Genomic DNA, 25,004 nt, shown 5'->3' on the forward strand with positions numbered 1-25,004 from the left:
GAAATGGTGAAAATTAGGAGTTATGGAGAGGGTTGATTCGCTTCTCTCTCCCAATTCTCATTTCGATGGATTCTGAACTCTCTCTTCCTGAAGACTCTGCGATCTGCCTGGGGATGTTATTGTGGCCGCAGAGTATCCCGCTCTGCTTGTTATAGATCCAAGTCCCAATCTGCTGTTTGAGGCACTGCGAACACTTGCGGTGGCTTCTGAAATTGTATCTTCACATGAATCGCATGAAAATGATTATGCCATTTTCTTTCTCCTTCTGTAAGGCAACATCTTCTTATTCTTCAGCCACAATCTCCATAGCTAGCTCGTCCAGGAGGCGACTAGCATTTTCCAGGTACATCTGAAGTTCCATTATTGTATGTGATATATTCATTTTCTTTAAGTTAACGAGTGAACGCTTGGGTAGCCAGATTGACAAACGCTCCGATTGATATCGATGAGGCGCGGACGTGAATGAAAACAACCCCGTGCACAAAAACTAACAATACCCACTCCACCATCAATAACATGGAACGAGCGGACCTAAAATAAACACTTACGTTCACTTTTTACCTACAAACACACTTTATTACCACTCCTGCATACAAAAAGACTCATAGACTAACTAACAAGTCAAGGAAACGAAGTGCTTAAAGGCACGTTTTTATTATTTACCTACCTACAAACACACACACTATCTTACAAGTCAGAGAAACGAAGTGTTTCTAGATATATTTATATTGTTTAACCTACAGACAAGTACAAAGACCGACAAATACTTTGGCAATTTCACTACTATCTCTTTTCTACATTGTTCAGGTAGCGTTGATAAAGACTGTTTTGTTGAGGTTTTTGGCAATCTCTTATCGTCTAACATTGTGTCTACGTCTGGTTGCAGGCTTTCTAACAGAAAAAGTGTGCTTCTTCTGATAGAGAAGTAGAACTCTTTCGTGTCTACACTGCAGTCGAAAAAGCCTCTCTCTGGTTTATGCGTCTGTTGTTGCTGCTGATGCTCTCTCTGCTGTTCAGAAGTCTGTACTTCTCGGACTTGTCATCTTGATCATTCTTGATTTCTTCTTTAAAGACCTCTTCTATCAGGTCTTAGGCCACTTTTAACATCCTGACATTCTCTATCTTTTCTTGATTGGGATTCATGTTTTTCCTGCCACGATGCAAATTCACGTGTGCTTCGTTCAGCTTTGCTAGTCTTGAAGTGATCTTCATAGGCTGACGCATTAACAATGGATGGTCAGATTGGAGACCGCACCACTTTATATGGCTCAAGCACGGACGCGACAGAACACATCCCTACTATGTATTGGGTAGGAACGTTATAGCTAATCTCATGGTGAGTGATAGAGGAAAGGCAAGGAGCATGCATAGTAAAATAAATGTTTTAAAACAAACTACCAACACTTCTTTTTCATTAAAATATTATTTAACTAATCATTAACTAACACATAATATAACAATTCACACAAGTTTTTCAATTAACATATTTTGACTTGGTTGTCAACGCTGTGAAGTCAAGTTAGACTTCCACTAATGGAGTTCAATTGGCAACTGATGTACACTACGTTTCCTAGCTAAAGACAAGATATATCCATGTGTCTTTGGATTGGCCGGCTTGCTGTAACATACGTTCTGCTTCTCTTCGTTCCTTGACTCAATCCGATTTTCGAATCTTCTCCTAGTCTCTTTTCCATTCTACCGTGTCGTTCTTTTCGGCATACGACCGTCCCACCACGATGGCATGGGTTAACACATCCCGTTTTTAATGTTGTTAACTCGAAAGATACTATGTTTTGTGCTACGTTTGCGTTCACAAATAACACTTTTTTTGCGTCCGGTTACTTTGGGCAGAGAAACGTGTGCCATGTAAAGAGGCTCTGTTCCATTGGTGATGTAAAAAATATGTGTTGGACTGCTGAACGTGTTGAATCGTGTCGATGACTTTGGAATGTGTCAGTTCTGATTCTCAGCTAAACTCGATCCAAACGGGGGGCTTCATACTGTCGTGATAAATGGAAAGTGTCAAGCGATCGTCTTCGTTGGCTCGATATTGCCGTTTCAGTGTGGTTAACAAAGAATTCCACAAATCGGCAATGAATCCCTCTGCTTTCTCCAACGGTACGACCGACTTGAAATCTTTAAATTTCACAATAAACGTGTAGGCCATGTTTATAAATTTTCTAGAGGAACGTTTATCCGTCTCATGAATGCAGTAATACTTTCAAGGGTTACGGGGGGGGGGGAGACTTTGCTTTTACTTAGACCCTCTTGGTCTGAATTCTGCCTCACTCATGTCCTCTTCAAAATCGCTAGCGAGGATTTGAACCAAGACAGCTACTGTGCGATGCGATAGGTCACATTTTGCCTCTTGCCTCATCGCAGTTCTTTTCACCATATTTTATATCAATGCATGGTCAGTGTATTCCCTATATAGAAAGTTAGCGTCTTCCCTCAAAGTAGTCATTTCACTCTCGATCCTACCGGAAAGATGGAAGAGCCAACATAGCTCGAACTTCTGATCAGAACTTTGCGAGGTGTCATACTAAGGTTTTTTCAGAGAATCTGACGAATTACTCACCCTCATTTCGAGATAAAAGTCAATATACTTGCCATATCTGTAAGACGAAAGGTCATTGGTCTTCATAGTGTCCGCAACGTCAAAAAGAAAGACAAGCATCAAAAGAGACAATAGTCAAGATACTAGTTATCATTGTCAAGAAAATTTACATTATTCTTCAGACTGCCCTAAGAAACAACAGGAGCAGGAGTAAGAGAGGGATCCCGAACAGGAAGAAGAGGTACCCGCCGAAAAAAAATAACCCAGACATGCATAGAAAGAGAAGAAAAGAGGACTAGAAGAAAGTGAGGAAGGAAAGGAAACACCTGTGATAGTGAAGCAATTCAAAAAAAGAGAGTGAATGAACTTTTTAAGGTGATGTGTTGTGAAATTGGATTATAAATTCTTATAGAGAATATACTAGAAAGAAAAACTAAAGTGTCTCTTGGTTTCGATTTTAATAATTAGGACTCACACTCACGCAGTGACACTCGTAGGTCATGGAAAGAAAGGGATTTGAGTTGTTTTTTTTTTATTTTGGCAAACATGGAGTAGTCTCTTTTAGAAAGAGGTGGGTTGCCCGGAAAAGGACCGTTGGGTATTTTGTTTTTGTCTTTTAAACTCACGAACGGGAGGTAATGGCCTTTAACTGCCTTGTCTCTTTGCAACGGCCAAGACATAAGTCTGGATCTGTTGCTGGCGATGATTTGGTAGAAATTGCTAGGTTTGGTATCTCAGGCGTAGTTAACGGGATTGAATTGTTTGGCTCCGGAAGGTCTGCTACATTTCTTTGAGAGTCCTTAATTCTGCATGAATGTCTAAGAGTACCGTCACCGTTTGACTTTCACCGTCCTCCTTCTCTCCTAGACTTTGTTTCTTCTTTGCTTATTCCTCTCGTTTACTTCTTCCCTCTACGTCTTCTTGCTGTTGCTGTTGAATGAAAAAAGGCTTGTTTTGCTTCTCTTTGCTGTAAAACTGTCTCCAATTCTTCTTTATGCCTTCGTTTAAAATCATCGACGTACAGAACGGAAGGAGACAATGGAGAAGGTACTGATACCGCAACACATTCTTGTGAAGAGAGAAAATCTGATAAATCCCAATTAAAATCAATCTCTTCTTGAAGTAAGGCTGTGGTTATCTTAGTAGCCGTTGCTATGCTAACAGTTCTCGTCTCCACAGCCGGTTCACCCCAATTCATCGTCTTCGTAGTTTCCGTCATGTTCTAACTATGTCGCATTGAATCACTGCGTACATACGCTAACTCCTCTAAATAGTGAATTTGACAGCACAGGTAGCTCTCTTCGGATTGGAAGACAAACTCCGCACTGTCACTGCATTTTTAACACGTGTTAGGATTGGTAAAAAACCTCAATCCTTTTCGATCCGCTCTTCCACTAAAAATAACCGCTGTTCACTTCATTCCATTCGCCTGTTCTCGTCATAAGATGTGGACTAATGTAGAATCGTCCACCCTCGCATCGTCGATGCTGTTCAACCCGTACTTTCCCATGTATGTTAAATTATCATGGACTATCACCCAGATCACGGATACGGCCCTTTGGAAACGAAGGTTCTATGCTGAGAGACAATGCTGTATGAAGAGAATCTTAATCTAAGGTCCAGAGGTCAGACGAAGTTTGAGGATGAGAAGATGATCCGTGCGATGCTCTCTAAGTTAAGTGTGTATGGTACTGTATCTAAATGGAAATAAGTAATTTGAAGAAGGCTAACGAAAGGCTGAGAGAGCCGATTAGACATGACAGGAGGAGAAGGAGAAGAAAGAGGACAAAGAGCAAGTGAAAACGTGGAATGAGAAAATAACGAAAGAAGCTGAGAACGAGAAAAGGATAAAAAGAGGAGGAAGAGGAGAAGAAGCACAAGGAGCAGAAAAGAAGAAGACGCAACATGTGATGAAGAAAATGAGAAGATGGTGGAGAAGAGGAGAGGATAGAAAATAGAAGAACAATAAGAAGAAGAAACCCAAATGCTCTTTTCAGGGCCATTCCAGTGCTTCCAAAAGATTCGTAGTCTCTCTTTGCCATATTGATATGTTTGTGTGATACGTCTATGTCTATGTCTCTAACACTGTCTCTAACCACATACGTTTAAGAACAGGTGTCTGTCACATAGTTACATCAGCCAAGACAGCACAATGGATGGAGATTCTCCAACACATAGAAGAGCTTCAAATACCTCAATATAAAACAACTACTTGATTATAAAAAGAACTCACACAAACCTCCAGTTGTGTTTTGTCACAAAGGTCACGAGATACGACCTGAATGTTTTATATTCTTTGTTATAGGTGCAAGACGAAACTTTATTTGTTTGATAGCTTCGGGCTATGTCAATCTCCCGTTAAAGTTTTTCCAGACAGTATGCAGAAGGGGCTTCAGAAAACCATACAGGTAATGCCGACAAATGCTTTTGACTCCTGCCAGAAACTTATGGAATAATCATGCACAATATGTGTCAAACATACTTAAAGATCTAATAATGTTTCCTACCTGAAATATTATCAGCATGTTCTTTATTTTTTTTATGTTTTTTTTTCTAATTTCATGGTGTTTGTTTTTGTAATAATATTATTATATGTTTTTATCTTATAGGTGTTGTCTAATGTTGTAAAGTGCTTAGAGCTTCTAAAGATTAGGCGTTAAACAAATTCCTCATTATTATTATTATTATTATTATTATTATTATTATTATTATTATTATTATTATTATTATTATTATTATTATTATCTTGGCGGCAGTCTAAGTTTAATCTCTGGTTTCAGCATTGCAAGGTTAATATTGTGCTTGTAATTGTTCGTTCACATACATTTAAACATTTATTTACTTTATATGTAAAAATATATTACTATTATTATGGATTACTGACCCTCCACATAAGATAATGGGATCACAATGGAAAAAAGGTTCACATGATACACGATACTTAACGATATGATAGTACTAATGTACAATAAACTTCACCTATACATAATTTGATCCTAATGTAGTCTAACTATTTAGATTTAAATTAACCTAATTTGTTTCATATCCCTGGAGTAACCACACCAGCCTAACTGGAAATTATTGGACGTTAACCAAATTTGGTATGCGCTTTATATTGATGAAATATTAAAAGGGTTTAATTTCTAGCCATTTCTGTCCTTTTTAAAGTTTTTAAAGGGATAATGGCCACTGCTTTGTCCCTCCTTCTAATATTAATTTCCACATCATAACTTTACCAAGGATTGTTGGATTTTAACCAGATGATTTAAGCAGCTCTACCCGAGGAGACGAATTTCTGTGTTCCAGAACTTCATAAGCTGGCTTTATGCCGTCTGACTGCTCGTCCTCCATCATATCAAAATCGATGCCATTTGTTATTTTAGCAAACAGTTTAAAACCCGACCTTCTGCTCTATATATGATGTAAGATCAGGGTCTATGATAACTGCAGGTGGATAGTGGGCAACATATAGATGATTGGGCATACATATGGATGGGATAGACTATCTGCGGATGATGGGGTTACATATGGATAATGGGTGTGTGTGTTAATTATGGATGCATATAGCATTTATATAAATATTTAAAAACAGCAGAAATTGAATATATATCCATTTGCATTTACTTTTACCTATCGTGCTCTTTTCATTTCGGTTAGTGCAGATTGTAACTTCTCTCTTTATCAAACCTCCAAAAATTTCAAAGTAAACACACAGTGTGACATCTAATTATAATGTCCCATAGCAAATATCGTAGTAACATATTTTGGTTATAGGTTTTTTTTTTGCAACATGGTGGGACATTATGCCTAACGGCAAATGGAGCAGGAACATGTCTCTACTACCATGGTCTGGTTTTAGTGTATTTTGTGGCGTGAGTGATAATGCTATTTGTTTCCATGTACATATGTTTTGGTCAGTGTTTGAAAATCTTATAACAACTTCAGTCACATCAACATGGTGGTTTTGTGTCAATACTTCATAACATAGCAGTCTTGGTCAAAACGCATCCCTGCGTCAGCTAAACCGAAAGTCATATTGGCATTGGTTTATATCAGAAGACGTCTTAAAATATGTAGTTGGTCCTGCAATAAGAACTATGCCAATCTGACATGCATTATGGCCACTACGTCAAATAACTTAAAAATTGTGTTACCGCAAATTTTACACGGATGGTCATATTGACATCAATATTCATTAACAATTTTAACTAATGCCAGTATTGCATCCAACATAGTCATGACAGTAGCCATGTTGACAATTATTGTTTGGCTCAAGAATATCAAAGAGGGTTTCAACACTGAGAATGTATCAGACTTATTTTGAATTTCTCGAGAACGTAATTTTATCAATGTTTCACTGTTGTTTCTCATTAATAATAATTATTAATTAGTGGCTATCCGACGCTTACTGGTATGCTAATATTCATTGATTGTATTTTCAGTTGGACACCATCAATTATAAACGGTGTTATGACTCGTATTGTCGTTGTGAGTTCAGGAGTAGAAATGTCATTATCAAGACAGAAGCAAAGATACTAGCTGGCACGAACATCACATGTGATACCCCGACTTCCAACCAACTGCCACCAATCCAAACAGGGGAAGGTTGGTACTGATAATCCTACAGTGAATGTTTTAACAGAGTGGAAGCTTGACTTTTTATATTTGTTCTTGCGGCAATGTATTGGCAATTCATTTTCAAGAACTTAATCAATTCATGCCAGCATTTATTGAAACAAATGGTAACATTTCTTGACAATATGTTGACCAAATTTTATTCCTTATGTTTTTGGTTTGCTGAGTGGGCAGCAATTTCAGGCATAGCTGAGGCAACTGAATGGCTGTAGGGAATCAATTGTAGACACCACTGATGTAATTGTATTGCAGCTCTAGTAACATCCTCAACAGTTTGTCAAGATTCTGGATAAAGGTTTTCACTTCCATACCCTTCATAGAATCACATCATGTTTATGTTGATGTCGTCGTCAACAGTTTGTTAAGCTTCTTGTTCAAGATTTTGACTTCAGTTCATTTCCAAAACATAATTGGCTTGCCTTATAATGTGGAAAATACAGTTCATTCTACACCACGTGTGCTCCCTCCATTGTCCTTTGGGCCAATATCATAGAAAAAGTGTGTTACAGTTTTGGTTAAAGATTGGTCATTATCTTTGAGTAAAATAGTTAGTGTTGCCGGTCATAAATATAAATATAGTCTTTACAAATTATAACGTAAATATCTGTTTTAAACGTGACAGTTCATGTTAAAGGGAACATAAATTATTCATAGGGAATGAGAATATCATGTGAACAACAAGAGACACCTGCTTTTAAACGTAATAATAATTGACAAAGAAGGCATGTTTTTTTGTGCAAATTAGCCACGAAATTGATAATTGATCGTTTTCAAGTTCTAGTGAAAAATCAAAAAATGCTTGAAAATCATGTTCTCGCTACACCTTCTGCATGGATGGTTATATCATCATGAGATGTTCAGTAAAAGATGTAGTGTTGGTCCTAAATAAAATTGTACCGATCAGATTTCCAATAAGGCCACCATGCCAACTATCTTGACAATCTTATCGCTACTCCTTCTGAATGCATGGTCATTTCATTATTGGGTTTTCACTGAAAAACTTCTTATGATGTATGTTTAGTCCTAAATGCAAATGGTTCTGATTTCATACCCAGCAGGGCCTCCACATTCACCAATACCTAAATCGTGTTATCATTACTACCCTTGAAAGGAATATAAGACAAAATAAAAAAATATATATATGGTTCTGATAACATTGACAAAATGCGATTGGTCGGTTTGTACAAACGTTTTTTTATTATTTGCTTTTTTTTGTTGGTCTGGAAGATTCAATATGAAGCATCAACTACCAAATAACCATCAATTGCATCCTGAATAATTATATCCCTCTATTATCCTCTTTTCTATTGAACTTGTTTTTGTTTATAAAACTCTCATTTGTTTTCTTTTCCAAAACAAATGTAGGGTCGACAGGCAAAAATAGGGTCGGTCGACTAAACTGAATTGCATTTATCCTCATATCAACATGTGATTTTCACTAAACGATTTCTAATAATGTGTAGTTGTTCCCAAATGAAATATATACTGATCTGTTGTCAAATATGGCCGTCATGGGATACAGTTTGAAAACATTGTTATTGTAAATCCTTCTGAATGGACGGATATATTGACATGGAATTTTCACTAAAAGACTTCTGATGATGTATAATTGACCCAAAATAAAAGTTGTGCCGATCTGATGTCAAACATGGGTACCATAGCAGCCATCTTTAAAATCGCATTGCTATTCCTCCTGAATGGATGGTCATATCAAAATGGGCTTTTACTAAAAGACGTTCTATGATGTCTCGCTGGTTCTATATGAAAATGGTGCTGATTTTATGTCCAACAAGGATACGACTCTGGCCATCTTGAAACGCAGAAGCTAAATTAAAAATCTTGTTATTGTACAATAATATCAGATATGGTTTCAACAGTGAGCAGTTAAAATATCGAGGAAATAAGTAAAATGGGATAAGATTGGATTCAAATGATATACAGTGCGTGTAGTTACCAGACAGAGTTATTCCCCTTTTGCTCTAGTGTCCTGCTAAAGAATTTGCATGTGCTTCTACTGTCGTACCAATGTATTGTTACCAATCTATGGTCACCAACAAATCATTAGTGAACAAACAAAACAAACAGGTCTTGTAAAACATAATAAACAATTTAATTACAAGAAATGTTAATGACTCTGAATTTGGAAACGAATCTGATTGCTTTATTATTGCCTTATTTATAATTTATATTGTGACATTATGGGTGGTTTGCTCTTGAGATAAGGAAAACGCCTATTGAAATTGTCGTTTAAAGGTCAGGGTCACTGACTGAAAACAGGTTTTCACACCATGACACTAGTTTTACCTCACAGACCCGACTTGCGTTAAAGAAGAATCCTATTGATGTAGGTGTCAACAGATCAAAGTCAAGGTCACTGTGTCCGAAATAATATAAATGGCTTCAGCAAAAATCTTTCAGTTCACTGCATTAAAACTTAAGTGTTAGACCACATACTTTGAACAACGTTTGTGGGGGGTTTGCACTTAAGTTATGGAAGAAACATTTATATTCAGGTGTCACAAGGTCAATGATATTGTAGCTTAAAGATGCAAAATGACATTACATAATAACTTGTGTGCTAGAATAAGATCCTAGGCTGAATGTTATGCATGGCTGGCATTTGTGGTACTAAGGAAACCTAAAAAGAACTTACAAGGGTCAGCCACCTTCTCACCTCTCTTCATATATATAAACATATATTCATTCCATAGTGACCATACTGAGGAATTTATCATAAATGGTACTAATACACAGTAATTACTTAACAGATTGAGGATTTCTCATCGAACTAAAACATTCATTGGTCACCATATTGTGGGACTCATCATATAATAATTCACAGTAGTTAGTGACCATATTGAGGAATTCATCATATACTAATATACAGTCCTTAGTGACCATATTGAGGGAGTCATCATCTACTAATACAGACCGTACTGAAAATAATCATTACTGCATCTACTAATACAGACCGTACTGAAAAAAATCATTACTAATATACATTCCTTAGTAAACATATTGAGGAACTCATCGTATGCTAATATACAGTCTTGATGTACGATGCCTAGAAATTCATCATATCGAGAAACAAAAAACAGTCCATAGTCACCATATTGAGCAATTCATCTAATATTAATACACAGTCCTTAGTGAACATATTGAGTAATTCATCATATACTAATATAAATTCCTTAGTGACCATAATGATGAATTTATCCTACTAATAAATCGTTTTAATTCATTGCATCTGTTTCTGCGTAAATAAGAAATAGAACCTTGAGTCTTAAGATTGCCTTTTTAATATATTATTGCAAACGGGTAAAGTACTTTTTGAATGACAATACTCCATATTTATGTTTGAAATTGATACATTGTTCTGTATTTTGTTCCTGAATTAATTTTAAATACGATACTTGTTATATTTGTAAGTGAAGCAAAGTTTATTATAGTTAATACTCTCCGATGCAAATGTCCATACAGACATGATCTTTTGAGCATGTGATTGGAAACATGCCATCGAATAATGAGATTGAGAACCATTTAGGAAATTTCTATTCACAGTGTACAGTAAGGGAAATATGGATGGTAATATGTTTACCAAAATCACTACTGATAAAGATATTTTACGATGCTTTATTTACGTTATGCACACATTATATTATACGACATTGACATTTAAGATAGCAAGTGACCGAGGTATGATTTTATGACATAAAAGCACCTGACCCATATCTGCAAAGAAAAATGATCACGTGATCCCCTGAATATAAACGCTCACTTAAATATTACATTGTATTAAGCATGACTTAAATAAACTTCAGTCAGTAACATTGCTTTTTATTCAGAAAGGTTATTCTTATTTTACTTGTTAAGAAATGCAAAAAAAGAAGAAACCGATATGTTCTTTAGCAAGATATTAACATTACGGCGACAGCTGGTGTGTGGTCAGAACTGAAACTCGTCAGTATAGGTTAATATGGTACATCATGTGACATAGGGATGTGCCTTACACACAGGTTGATAAGGTAAGAACATTTGTCGTGTCATATATATCCAGGTAAACATATATCTTCTGGTGGTAGTAAATTGTCCATAATGTCTCGATTATGTGTTATTATTTGAAAGATGTATAATACATAGCCCTGGAAGACAGTCATTAAACTGATTAGTTTTATTTCATGGGTTGGAACAAAATAAAGTTTTTAGCTCACCTTGCTGCAGATAAACTTATACCATGGTCTTGGTTCTGTCAATCGTCGTATGTCTGGTCATTAGCGCATTATACCATGGTCTTGATTCTGTTATTCTTCGTGCGTTTGGCCATCAGCATTATACCATGGAACTGATTATGTCATTCGTCGTATGTCTGGTCATTAGCATTTGCTTGGTACTTCCCTTGACTATTTCTAGTCTAATTATAAATCAAACTTCGAATATTTATTATATAAACCCATATTCAAAGTTTCATTGAAATCAGATAGAAAGCTTGATAATGAACAGACTGATGTCTGTTAATGAGGTGTTCTTGAATGTGATAGACAGACGTCGTTTCCGTTCTGTAGGATGTAATTAATCAGATTTGTATAAAACTTGGTATACATGTTTATTCCAATAAGATCTTATATGAGTTCGATGACTATTAAGATCCTCACATACTAAGGAGGTTATCTTGCATCGGATTGGTTGATCCTCTCACCACTCTGGAGTCCATATTTCTGATCCGACTTTGATCAAACGTGGAATATATGCTTATGCCAACTAAAATCTTGGATGGGTTTAATAAACTTTATCACAATAAAATCAAAACATTTTGCAAGGTTTTCTTGTGCAAATGAATGTGACATAGTATTCCATGTAATCTTATTTAGAATAAGGCTGGTGAGAGAGAGAGAGAGTATTCCATGTCACCCCAATGTGTATGAGACCTGATATTCCATGTTACGTTAGACGTAGGTTTATGATAAATAGTTGTCCATGTAAAACCTCGTTAGAACAACACTTGTACAATATATTGTTCCATGTAATCTTAGAATGAGTTTTATGAGACAGCTTCCAAGTTACTCTAGTTCGAATAATGCTTATGAGTGCTGTATTCCATGTTGCCCAAGATATAACAAGGCTTCTTCGATACAGTATTCCAAGTTCCCCTATTTTGAATATGGCTTGTGAGGCAGTATTTCATTATACCCTTGTTATTACAAAGCTTATGACATAGCGTGTAATTTGATCCGTGTTATAATAAGGCTTAGGAATTACAATGTTTTGTAACTCCGATATGAAAAAGTCCTCTTATAAGTTACAGTTTTCATGCGTCCTTAGTTATTCCAAGGTTTCATATTTAGAGTAAGGCTTATCATGAGACAATTTCCAAGTTTACCTATTTTGAATACGTCTCATATCTTGCCTTATTACGTGTCCGATCAGTATTCCTTGTTCCTTTGGTTAGAATAAGGCTTCTGAGACAGATTATTTAATGTTGTCTCTTTAGTTAGAATAAGATTTATGAGACATAGTATTCCCAGTTGCTCTTGTTTGAATAAGGCTTATAACTTGTCTGATTTTTCTTCAGATCATATAGTGATGAAATTGTATCTGCTTCTCGAATATTGGACTCTTGACGACACTACCTTCATCTTCTTTGACTGCAGCCTCCACATATCGTAAGTAGCTTTCTGTCAGCTGGTTTATTTTCATTTAACCAGGTCGCTTTATTAAATAAACATATATGTGCCCTTTTATTAACCACAGCCCTACTCACCTGAGTAAATTGTTTATTAGGGCGCGTGAACATAACAGATAACCTGTTTCTTACACGTGGGTGCACATATATTTAAGCCCTGGAGCGGCCATATAGAAAACAAAAACTATAGCAGCGAGGATGTACACTCGTACTGATTTGGCGAGTTGAAGTCCTGCCCATTTCCCAACCCTGTTCCTCCTGTTTCTGTATTTATCCGTCCAGAAGTTGTCAAAGGTAGTCTGATTGTCCGCTCGCATGTGTAATATACCAGAATATCCTCCATGTCTATTTTGACTGCCACTTGCGGCTAACTCTGCGGCCTTGTTTCCATATTTTTCCTACTAGCATTTGCACCCAAATAGCTCTAACCCCACTCCAATGGATCTATTAGAATTTAGATACCAAATTGCAGAAACACATGCTTGTATTCATGAATAGGATGACATAAGGTTGTTTAAACCAGTAACAGACACCTAACTGACAACATATCATGCATACAACTCATGCCTGTATTCATACGGATAATCATATACCAATGAATGAACCAGTAATGCACACTCAACTGTGAAAATGCCATGCAGATCATCCATGCGTGCATTTATGTTTATGTGGGTCTAAAGTAAACAGCACATAATAGGCTACACATAGCGGCCGCTATGACTAGCGAAGGAGGCACCTGGGGAAAACCATGTAAGATCCAACGATCGGCTGGAACTTACTGGCAAGCTTTCTCACAGTAACGAAAACAGGCGAAATTTTCATGCAGATACACATGAATGTATTCATGAGTATAATCAAATAACATTGCATATACCAGTCACACTCTCCTAACTGTGGATACATCATGCAGATGCACGAGCATGCATTCATCAGCAGGGTCATATAGCATTGCGTAAAAACGAAACGCACAACTAATTGTAAATATATTATCCAGATAACGCATTCATGTATTCTTACGATGTTATAGTGTTAAGCTTAGTAACAGAAAAGATCCAGTAGTGTTCAAAATGCATTCCAATCCTGAAAGTGGGGATGTCCCTAAACAGATTAACCTGTCAATTACGCCAATCTTCTAACCCCAATTTCGTACAAAAGACAATTATACTTACCAAAATAAATATAGCTTATAACCATGGAGAATCTAGCACATAACACCAATTCAATACACATAACAATATTCATGAGTAGGATAATACACCATTGTGTATACTAGTAACAAACACATAACTGTGAACATAACACGCTGATAACCCATGCATGTATTCGCACTGCTGTACGATTAATGACATATTTTCAGCACATACTAGGGTTTACATGCAAGCCACTATAACTGGTGGAGGAAGTTCCTGGGAAAACACCGGTAAGAACCACCGACCTATAGGAAGCTACTAGAACCTTAATCAAGTACCCACTTTGGCCGAGCCTGAGGTGCAAAACTCAATTTGACAGAGGCGATATGGCAGTGATCATTAAAGTTGAGGGCTTTATTGCACTCAGCCCAGGGACCTGGATGTATTCATGAGTAAAATCATATAAAATTCTGTATGCCAGTAATACACACCTAAATATGAAGCTACCATGCATATACACAAGCATTTCATCCCGAGTAGGATATATACCATTGTGTATACCTAGCAATGATGTTGTTATCATACGTTACCAAATGCAAATACACACTCATGTATTCGTGAGTAGGGTCATATATTATTGTGTATACCAATGTAAGAAGCCTCTCGGTCCTTAAATTCATATGTATATTTATACATTAGAAAAGATAGTGTTGTGTTAGAAAACGTAAAACGTTGGTGGACTGGGGGGGGGGTATATCATCAATATAAAGTTGAGAACAGCTTAAGAATGTTTAATCATTGTAAATTAAATTAAAAAGAACTACTGATATTGCGTTCAACTCGTTTTCTGTATCTCTAATAAAGTCAACTAGCTTAAATGAGGGAAAGCTACCATTTATGTCCGGTTAAAACTTGTACAATCCATTTTTGAAGTAAATATGTTAGTTCTGTTTATTTGATATGTACCATGTGCTATTTTTAAAGATCGAAAATGTACTAACCTGGTACTTTGTTGTTTTTGTTAATTTGACTTTTGGCGCCCACATCTATTATAAAAATCCTGGACACTACGTGGCATAGTTCAACCAATCGCTTCAGGCACGGTAGACCATGTAACCAATCCGTATTGTGTATGGTGTGCTGTATATTGCATTGTAAACAAGACAATTTGCATGGTATACACTGACAACATTCTAAATACATAAAATGCTTAACAATACGTATTTGAATACTGTAGGGTTTGTCTTTGAAACGATTAAGAACATCTTACGAGCTGAAATTTATTTAAACTTAAATTATTTGATGATAATTTAAGTCTCCAATAGTTGCTAAATGTAGACGCCGGTTATGTACTTGATGCAAATCACAGATATTGTTGCATCAACGCATTAATTGCATAAATCTACACATCCTTATTGCAGTCATATTATCACTACAACATGTACACTAATTACGTATCAGTTTTCCACCATAAATTGGGAAAAGAATGCATAGTCGAAAGTGCTGAATCTCCAAAAAAGAACCTCTCATTCTAATCCAGATTGGCGGAGATCGTGATACAGTGATAATATGTGGAAGTTTCTTGTCATGATTATGGATGTAAAGCAGGTAAGCTTAGCAGTACACTCTGAAACTTTTATAATAAACGTTTCAAAGACTCTTAACCAATGAATATGTGCCACGAAAATAAGGTACATATATAACGATCGGTTGCCAGGATCGGCTGATAGTATGTCAGTTGATATAAATTAGAGACAATTATAATTCCAGTGAAATGTACAGACCTAAATAATAAAAACGTTTGCTCGACCTGCCAATGTGTATATAGGATTAACATATCGGGACCTTGGCTAACAAATATACATTACACCAGGAACACAAACTTAACCGTGGACATATGATGCACATACACGCGCATGTATGATCGTATAACATTGGGAATACTAGTAACACACAACTGTGAATAATTCATGTTGATACTCTTGCACTCATTCATGAGCAGGATCATGTAGCATTGTGTATACCAGTAACACGCACATAACTGTTGATATATGCACATACACGAGAAAGAGGATTGTATTCGTGAGAAAGATTTTATATCATTCTAACACCAGCAACAGACATTCAACTGCGAACATATCATGCAGATATGCATGCATCTATTCACGAGTGGGATCTTATACCACTCTTTATACCTGTAGCATACGCGTACCTGTAAACGTATTACACCTCTCCCTAAACCACTTGTATACAAAGGAATTCAGAAATATTGGCCTCAATATAAGTGATGATGTGCATTAACGAGATAGCTCTCAAATATTAAGAAGGGATGTCATCATGCTGAGACATCGAGAAGACCTTGTAAAGGGAGGTAACAGCACTGTTTAACGTATGAATACTTGATTTATACTCACATTTGATAATAGTGGTAATGTAAGAAATTTTTGTTATCAAAGTATTCACTTGTCCATGTAAATCCCTTTATTTTCAAGAGAACGAAATCTCCGAATGATCGTGAAAAACTACTTCCAAGAGGATTCAATACTGGCGTTTCTGTGTGCCTCAGCACGCGCCTGCAGCTACATTATGCATAACGTCGCTAATTTTCACCAACACAACACAATTAATTTTGTTCAGAAATTGGAGACATTTATTTCATGCAAAAATCGTTAATGATGAAACCTGATTTTTAAAATTTGTTGTATGAGTGAAATGTTAAGCTGTGATTTTAATGGCAGTGATAGTGACACTTCTGCTCATTCTTGCCACTTTATTAATTTTTGTTCTCTGCAACGTTGGAACTATCTTCTCCATAAGAATCAGTATCTATCAAACACTACTTTTACTTGGTTCTCTTGCTATCTTTGAGTACAGTAATGAAGGACCACGATAATTTAAGGTAGTGTAATTATTATTTGCAAAGCAATATGTATAACATTATTCAAGTGCTATATTAAAATGAGTTGACCTGGCACATGACTGTTACCGATAGCTCGCTCTTAATCATGTAGTATTTAGATGAATTTTAAATGTTCCATTCCCTTTATCCTTTATTTGACTTGAATAAAAAGACATACTTAACAATGATAACAAAGATAAGGTACGCTTTTAATTGACTATATAAGTACAACAATTGCGTCCCCAATTTCAATTGACTATATATGTACAACAAATACGTTCTCAATTATAATTGACTATATAAGTGCAACAAATACGTTCTCAATTTTAATCGACTATCTAAGTACAATAAATACGTCCTCAAAAAAGAGATTACAACACAGTTGGCGGTTAATTAGGCTTTCAGAACAGTGTCGGACATAGCTGAGATGGTTGATTGTCATTTTTCACTTGTGAATATAAGACGGTATCTCACATTTTTGATGATTTCACTAAAACTGAATTAAAATATATGACTCAAAGACAAAGTTCACTTGGCAAAACATATTTCATTGCTATCTATTTCTTAAAGTGTTGGCACTGATAGAAATTAGCGAAACTGTTCTGGGATACAAAATTTAAAAAAGACAGGACTTCTTATCCTGAGATGGGATTTCACGATATTGATTCAAATTTCCGGATACCAACTACCATTTCCGATGAAAAAAGGAACCTATCAGATTTTTAACCACTTTGGATCCTGGGTTTCTTCAGATTCAACAAAAAACGGTCAGTTCTGTTTTGGCATTTGTTACGAAAAAAGTGGGATCCACACTCGTCCTCGTGTTAGAATGGTTCACGCGTTATCCAGGCACGAATAATCGCGGGTGTTAATGATAATAAAGTCATGAATACAATTAATATTTGTATTTATATTGTGGGTGTGATTAATTTGTTTTCTTTCTTCTGATACATTTTCATTTCGCAAAACAAAATTTACTGAGTTAAAGAAGGAAGTGGTCGAACATGTTATTGAGAACATGTTTTTACGTACGATCTATGCAAAACAAAAGGGAAAGGGGCTTAGATATTACGACTTGTTCCTATTTATGTCATGGAATTATTTATCATGGGTAGGTTTTTTATGTTAACAAATGAACTTTTTATATATTTTCCCAGATGTACAAGCTGCACACAGAGTAATTTTCCATGCACTTGGTGCATCAACAACCACATGTGCACCTTCAACATCAGTGATTGCCCTGACAACAAGCTGGTCTTGGGGTGGAAAGTAAATCACTCTGCAATTACAGTTATCCGGATATGTATTACGAGATTCCGTCCAGGAGATTTATTTAGATATCATATTTATGATAGTTATAATCCATGGTATCTTGTATCAAAGATTGACTAATCTGAGTTTAAACTACCATTAATTCATGTATTTTCATGATTAATCTGAGTGTAGACTACCATGAACTCATTTATTTTCATGATTAATCTGAGTGTAGACTACCATGAATTAATTTATTTTCATGATTAATCTGAGTTTAGACTACCACGAATTTATTCATTCATTTTCATAATTAATCAGAATGTAGACTACAATGAATTCATTTATTTTCATGATTAATTTGAGCGTAGACTACCATGAATTCATTTATTTTGATGACTAATCTGAGTGTAGACCGCGATGGATTAATTTATTTTCATGACTACTCTCAATTTAGACCACCATGAATTAATTTATTTTCATGAATAACTATTTTTATAATTTTAGGAACTTCATAGTTTTCAATACTTGAAATCATGGACTGACGAAGAAGTCTAATGTATTCATGAAAATAGTATTGCTCATTAGGTCTTTCAAGAAATGTATTTTATTCATGAATAAATTATAAATTTTCGCTGGGTCTTTCATGGGATCTATTGTATTCATGGTCAGATTATTGTTCATCAAGTCTTTTAAGAGGTCTATGGCTTGTATTCATGTAATGATTATTGTTCATCAGGTCTTTCGAAAGGTCATTTTATTCATGGACAGATTATTGTCCACTGTGTTTGTTTTATTCTTGGAAAGGTTATTGTTGTGTTTATTGTATTTCAAGAAGTCTTTTTTATTTCAATTTGTGTCTTATATCAGCCGAGAAAGCTCTGATAGATAAGATGACCTTTCTGAGTGTGCACTTGTCTTAAAATTCAGAAAGTTTGTTGAACCATCTCCGACCTGGCCCAAATTTCATATGATCACTAAAACGTAATGATGATGTTGTTGTTGTTGTTGTTGTTGTTGTAGGGTTTATCGCCATTTTTCAGCACAAGATAGGCTATACATGGCGGCCAGTATAAGTGATGGAGGAAGAACCCTGGGAAATCCCGGGAAGAACCACCGACCCACGAATGGCTACAGACAAGCTTTCTCACGTACAGACGTCAGCCAAACCTGATACTCGAACCCACGCACACAGAGGTGGGATGGCAGTGGTTTTGAACGGTGAGCGCTTTAGAGCACTCGGTCACTTTTCTGAGTGTGCACTGGTTTTAAAATTCAGTAAGTTTGTTCAACACACTCAAAACTAGTTCTAATGTTCATGTGATCACTAAAAAGTGGCTGCAAAAAGAAGGAAAACCGTAACAGTAAATTCCCTGTGAATTGAAGTTAATAACCAGTTGGAAACTCTGAATATTTCAAATAATGGACACAATTATGGTGCTCATCCAATATGCTAGAACAAGCAGTGGCAGTAATGTGCAATGTTGTGTGCCCGTAATAGTTATCACAACGTTTGTATTCTACCGTTTTTACTCCTTGAGCCCTGAGAACACAATTCAAAGTCTTGACACACAACACTGACATGTCCATGGCTTCTATTGGGTAGCCACCTTTAGAGGAACACGGTGTAGATGTGTATGGTTTGTCACTACATGACACTACATATCCATTAGTGAAGTCAGGTAAACGGTTTTAGAGGAACACATTGTATATATATGGCATGATCACTAAGTGACACTACATGTCCATGGGTGCTGTCAGGTAACCGACGTTTTAGAGGAACACAGTGTATATGTACATGGTTTGGTCACTACGCAATACTGCATACCACTTGGTGAATTCAGGTAACCAGAGTTAGAGGAACACAGTGTATATATACATGGTACGGTCACTAAGCTATATTGCATACAACTGGGCTGTCGGAGAGTTTGAGTAAGCCACAGGGTACATTAGACGTGGACAAAATTATAAAATATAATACTATGAAAATTTGAATACTAATTTCTGATTTGAAGAAATCTACGAAAACGTTTTTATTCGAGTATTCATTTCAGCACTAGAGACAAATATTTGTCTTCACAGTAGTATTTATCTGTATTGATTTTTAGCTGTAGAACGTAGTCCATAATATCGTTCCATGTTGATTTTAGCTGTATAACTTAGTACATTTTAGCTTGTTAAGCCATATTTACTATAGTACAGTAAAACATTTTGCGCCCTTCCGAAATATTCCAATAGTACTATCAGCTGTTTAAAATACCGAACTGATGCTCTGAAAAAGATAACCTCCGTGTGGAGGCCAGTTTTCTCAAATCTCAACATCCACTATACCAAATTAATTTGGTTGCATGTTGTCAGAATACCATGTTCCAGCATATACAGGCATTTTTTGTGTTAAAGTAAAACTTGAACCAATTTTATTCTTGTGTCATTTTCTCTTACAAAACAATGTTTGTTTCAGCAAACATATTATTATTTGGAATTACTATAAATGCACTACATGACGCAGTTTTCAATTTGTGTTATTTTATATTTATTACTAAAAAAATTTGACGACCCATCATCACTTTATGGAAATAATAGGACCCCCACGAAACCATAATTTTGAATTCAAAATGAAAGTTAATTCCAGAAAAAAATGAAATAATTTTCAGAAATGAAAATTTAGAGTTTTTTCTATTAATTTAAAAATCTGAATTTTGACTGAGGTTTGAAACTTTATGAACAAAATTTGAATTTAAGAATTTTGATTTGAAAGAAAAACAAATTTTATTTCAGGTGGAGCGAGACGGTCATTCGAGTCATAATAAAGGGCACCAGTCATGTCCTCGTATCCAATCAAATGAAACAGAGATACTTGTTCCATCTGGGATGAACACGAAAATTGTGGTGACAGCGTTAAACCTAACGGTATGACTGCGAATTTTCATTATGTATCAACATAACCTGATATCATTTAATAGAGGTAAAACCGCGCATTTTCATTCCGTATTGTAATATGTTATTATTTGGTAGCTTCATCGAAAACAGTGATAGTTTCGATTTCAGCAGGGTTCCAGTAATATCGACCATAACTTGGAATACATGATGTACAATATGATCTTCTACTGCCAACTATACAGATGTTATACCAAATAATCTCCTTTGTGGCCAACAACCATTTAAATATGTGCATAAAATTACTCTGAATCACTTCCACGTGTATGTTTTCTTTCTTTTACACACACTCAGGGATTCTCCATTTCAAACGCCCAGCTCACGGATTGTCCGTATAAATTAATCAGGCCAGTCATTGTCCTTATAAATTATTCAGGTCAGGAATTATCCACATAGATTGCCCAGGTCTGATAATATATATGTAAATTCCTCAGGTCATGGATGACCAATGTAAATTGCTCACGTCAGGGATTGTCCACATACATTGCTCAGGTCCTTTGTAAATTCCTTAACCATGCGTCTGTATTTTCCCGCTGATCAACACTGCTGTTGTCAGCAAGTACAATTTTGAAGCTTATGGTACGACTGATGTGTTGCTGACTGCAACATCTCTGCCCCTCCTCACATCCACTTGTTAATCAAGCCTTTTGTCATAAGATGAAGCCGGGTTGGGACTGGATTAGTGAAGACACCCAAAGCAACTGCGATAATAAGACGTTTATTTATAAACGCAAATAAAATATTAACAAATCCTGACACCATTATAAACAAAAAGATAAGGAAAATTATAAAGTTCCTAACATGGAGCTATCAACAACAAGTAACGCAACGAAAAAGCTCAAAACATGAATTTAACGAATGGAATTTTAAACAAACGTGAATTAAGTCCTATCACCGATCGACAAATGAAAGTATATGATGTTCACCCCAATATAAACAAGGTCTTATTAAACACCAATGGATATCGGATTATATATGAATTTATGAATACATCGCTCATATAACGATGTATTTATAACTCTCGTGGGGCCCATTTGACGTCCACTCGCTCTCATCAATAGTCAGAGAAGCGCCCACGCATGGTCCGCCCCTCTCAGTATGTTGAAGGATCCCTCGAGAGCCCTCACATTCAACACAGACCGGATGGTCGCGAAGCCTTGGTCCCTCGCATCAAGAACACCAGTACACTCTTCCGAACCAACGTCACCAGACATAGCGTGCACGTCATAAGAAACCACACAGAGTTCTGTGACTTCACATCACCAAACCATATATAAGGCAGCTAAAATTATAACAACTAAACCATGTAGTTCATATGACACGGTTAAGTACCTCTGCAATGATATATGTTGCGCATGCGCGCAAATGAATTCGTTACCCATTACATTAATCGTTTAATGCATGCAGCGTATAATTAAATTCATTTCGTCTGTTCAGTTACAACGAATAGCCAACTCGAACCAGATTATAGTAGGTGATTAAATGATAAAACTAAATGGGAATGTCACATTTAAATAATGCCATATATGCCACAAGTGTGTGGCCCCGAAGTTGTTGTTGTTGTTGTTGTGGGGCTTAACGCCATTTTTCAGCACAGGATAGGCTATACATGGCGGCCAGTATTAATAGTGGAGGAAGAACCCGGGAAAACCCAACAAAGAACCACCGACCTACTGGCAAGCTTTCTCACATATCCACATTGGCCGAATCCGAGACTCGAACCCACGCAGACAGAGGTTAGATGGCAGTGATCAGTAACGGAGAGCGCGTTAGACCACTCGGCCATTCGGGGCCCCCTGTGGCCCTGAAGTGAGTGTTGAGCTTTTAAAGTCCGGGACGTTGTTCACATGTTGGTTTTCTTTGTCTTCTTTTAGCGAGAAAACCTCAGATTAGGTTTTTGTGATGGCAGTGGCAAAAATGCAAAAACCAGATTAATATAACATGTACTTCTTGTATAATGTAAGGAGTAATGAATATAATGAAAATTTATATAAAGCGAAACTTTTCGTTCTAATATTCTAATATAAGGAAGAAATTATAATATAGCAAGAACAAATATATTAAAAATTCACTACACGTATAAAGATGAAAACATAAAGTTTGAAAGAAAAATATAAAAGGCGCTTTCTAGTTTTTCTTTGACATTTTTGTCATCATTACTTAGAAGTGTTTAATTGCAGCTAATATGCACTTGAAAGAGATGAAATATATGACAGATGCAAATTGTATTAATACAGGGACATCATAAATGATTCGTATATTTACCTTGACCTAAATGTCCATATTCCAAGTTTACGTCACGTGACATTTATTTCAGCCGCATGAACCAGTGACTTACATCCGGAAATATATATATATATATATTTTGGCACGCTTAGAAAGACAGTTGCTGGAAAAGAACTGTGGGTAGTTTTTAAACAATTTTCTATAGCGATTTTAATAGTTTCCTGAAATATTATAATATGAGTCACAATTCATGTTAAGTGCACGAACCATGGCAGGTCCATGATCCTGTTCTGGAACCCAACTACCGTGTTATAAAGAGGAAAGTGTTGTAATTGAATTGATACATTGTTTTGTTCTATCGTTTAATGCAATCATTGTTACCGATAATTTGTACCTTTTACCTACGTTTTATAGTTTAACACCTAATTTGTTCATATTACATAAGTATGATCTTTTTTCTGTGTTAATTTAAGGATTTTCAAACCTCACTCCTCTGTTTCTTGGATCTGAACAATGGCACACAAGTCAATGCCGACGTGACAAGACTTTCCAATGGAGAAAGCATCATTGAATGTGAACTCGTACATGTAAGTACAATAAATAAACGTAATAATTCTTGCAAATTGATGTCTACATGAGCAGGAAGAAGATTATTTAAATGAATGAACGAATGAATGAATGAATGAATAAATGAATGAATGAATTAGTTAATTTATTAATTAATTAATTATGACATCACATACAAAATTATATCATGCTGAGACAGTGGAGTTAAAATACTTTCCCCAGATACACCGTTTCGCTGTGAACCAGGCATTGTCTATCCAGGAATGAAACCCTGCAATATTGAAGTATTGATGCCAGATATGTAACCACTTAGCTACTGCAGCTCAGAGGAAGAAGGACTTCATGTAGAAAAAAAATTATTTAGTTAAAATTATTGTTAACAAACGTCTTTAAAGGACATTCGAGGAAACATTGGTTGATACATAAATGAAGAAGACTCTTAATACTGTTTGTTTTATGTTTATTTATAGTAAGGTCGCAAATAATAATAAAATGAACAAAATAGGACTTACAATATTGTACTTGATGATAAAGTATCGTTCATATCAAGTTTGATAATTGTAATGAAATGAAAAAACTCAACAAAAGCTATTGTCTTTATGGATATATATCATCCATATTATGGCTTGATAACGAACTGAAGACAGCGCCTTAAAATGCTGTCGTGTATGGACAAGACAATTGTATTTCGTATCCAGATTAAGCTGACAATACAATTAAAATGATTTTATTTTCCGTCCTTCATGAACAAGGTCTATAATGATAATCAAAGTAAGATGAAAGGCTTAAAATACTCTCCGTTATGGATAGGTGTCCTTTACATGCAGGTATCTGTTGAAGCGTATATGTAACATATACCGCAATAACTAGGGCCGATCACTGAGATCGCTTGACATATGCTATATCTGTCATAGCTCTGCAACCCTTACACATGATTGGATGCAGATTTGCTAGGTGAATTGCCCATTACATAGAGGCCATGTCATTTTGACATTAATGTTCCTTTTTTAATCAAACTATAGTTAGTAGGCCCCTTAGCTGTTTACCTATTACTAATTGATCGCGTCTTGAACATTTAAAATCGATTATACACTGACCTCACTATTAGGCCTACCTAACATG

At 35.9% G+C, this 25,004-nt stretch overlaps 1 protein-coding gene across 1 annotated transcript in view; it reads left to right on the forward strand.

The window, feature by feature from the left end:
- Positions 1-4,841: 4,841 nt before the first annotated feature.
- The window catches only part of LOC149803959 (hepatocyte growth factor receptor-like), a 91,696-nt gene continuing 71,533 nt past the window's right edge, over positions 4,842-25,004 (forward strand). The window contains exons 1-6 of the mRNA XM_089954026.1: positions 4,842-4,965; positions 7,000-7,162; positions 12,762-12,852; positions 18,059-18,170; positions 20,931-21,062; positions 23,789-23,902. Coding sequence (XP_089810152.1) covers positions 4,936-4,965; positions 7,000-7,162; positions 12,762-12,852; positions 18,059-18,170; positions 20,931-21,062; positions 23,789-23,902 — 642 coding nt within the window. The 5' untranslated portion in view covers positions 4,842-4,935. The remainder of the gene's footprint in view (positions 4,966-6,999; positions 7,163-12,761; positions 12,853-18,058; positions 18,171-20,930; positions 21,063-23,788; positions 23,903-25,004) is intronic.

Source organism: Sinohyriopsis cumingii, chromosome 3 (genome assembly GCF_028554795.1).
Source record: "Sinohyriopsis cumingii isolate HCF-2022 chromosome 3, ASM2855479v2, whole genome shotgun sequence".
NCBI classification, from domain to species: Eukaryota; Metazoa; Mollusca; class Bivalvia; order Unionida; family Unionidae; genus Sinohyriopsis; species Sinohyriopsis cumingii.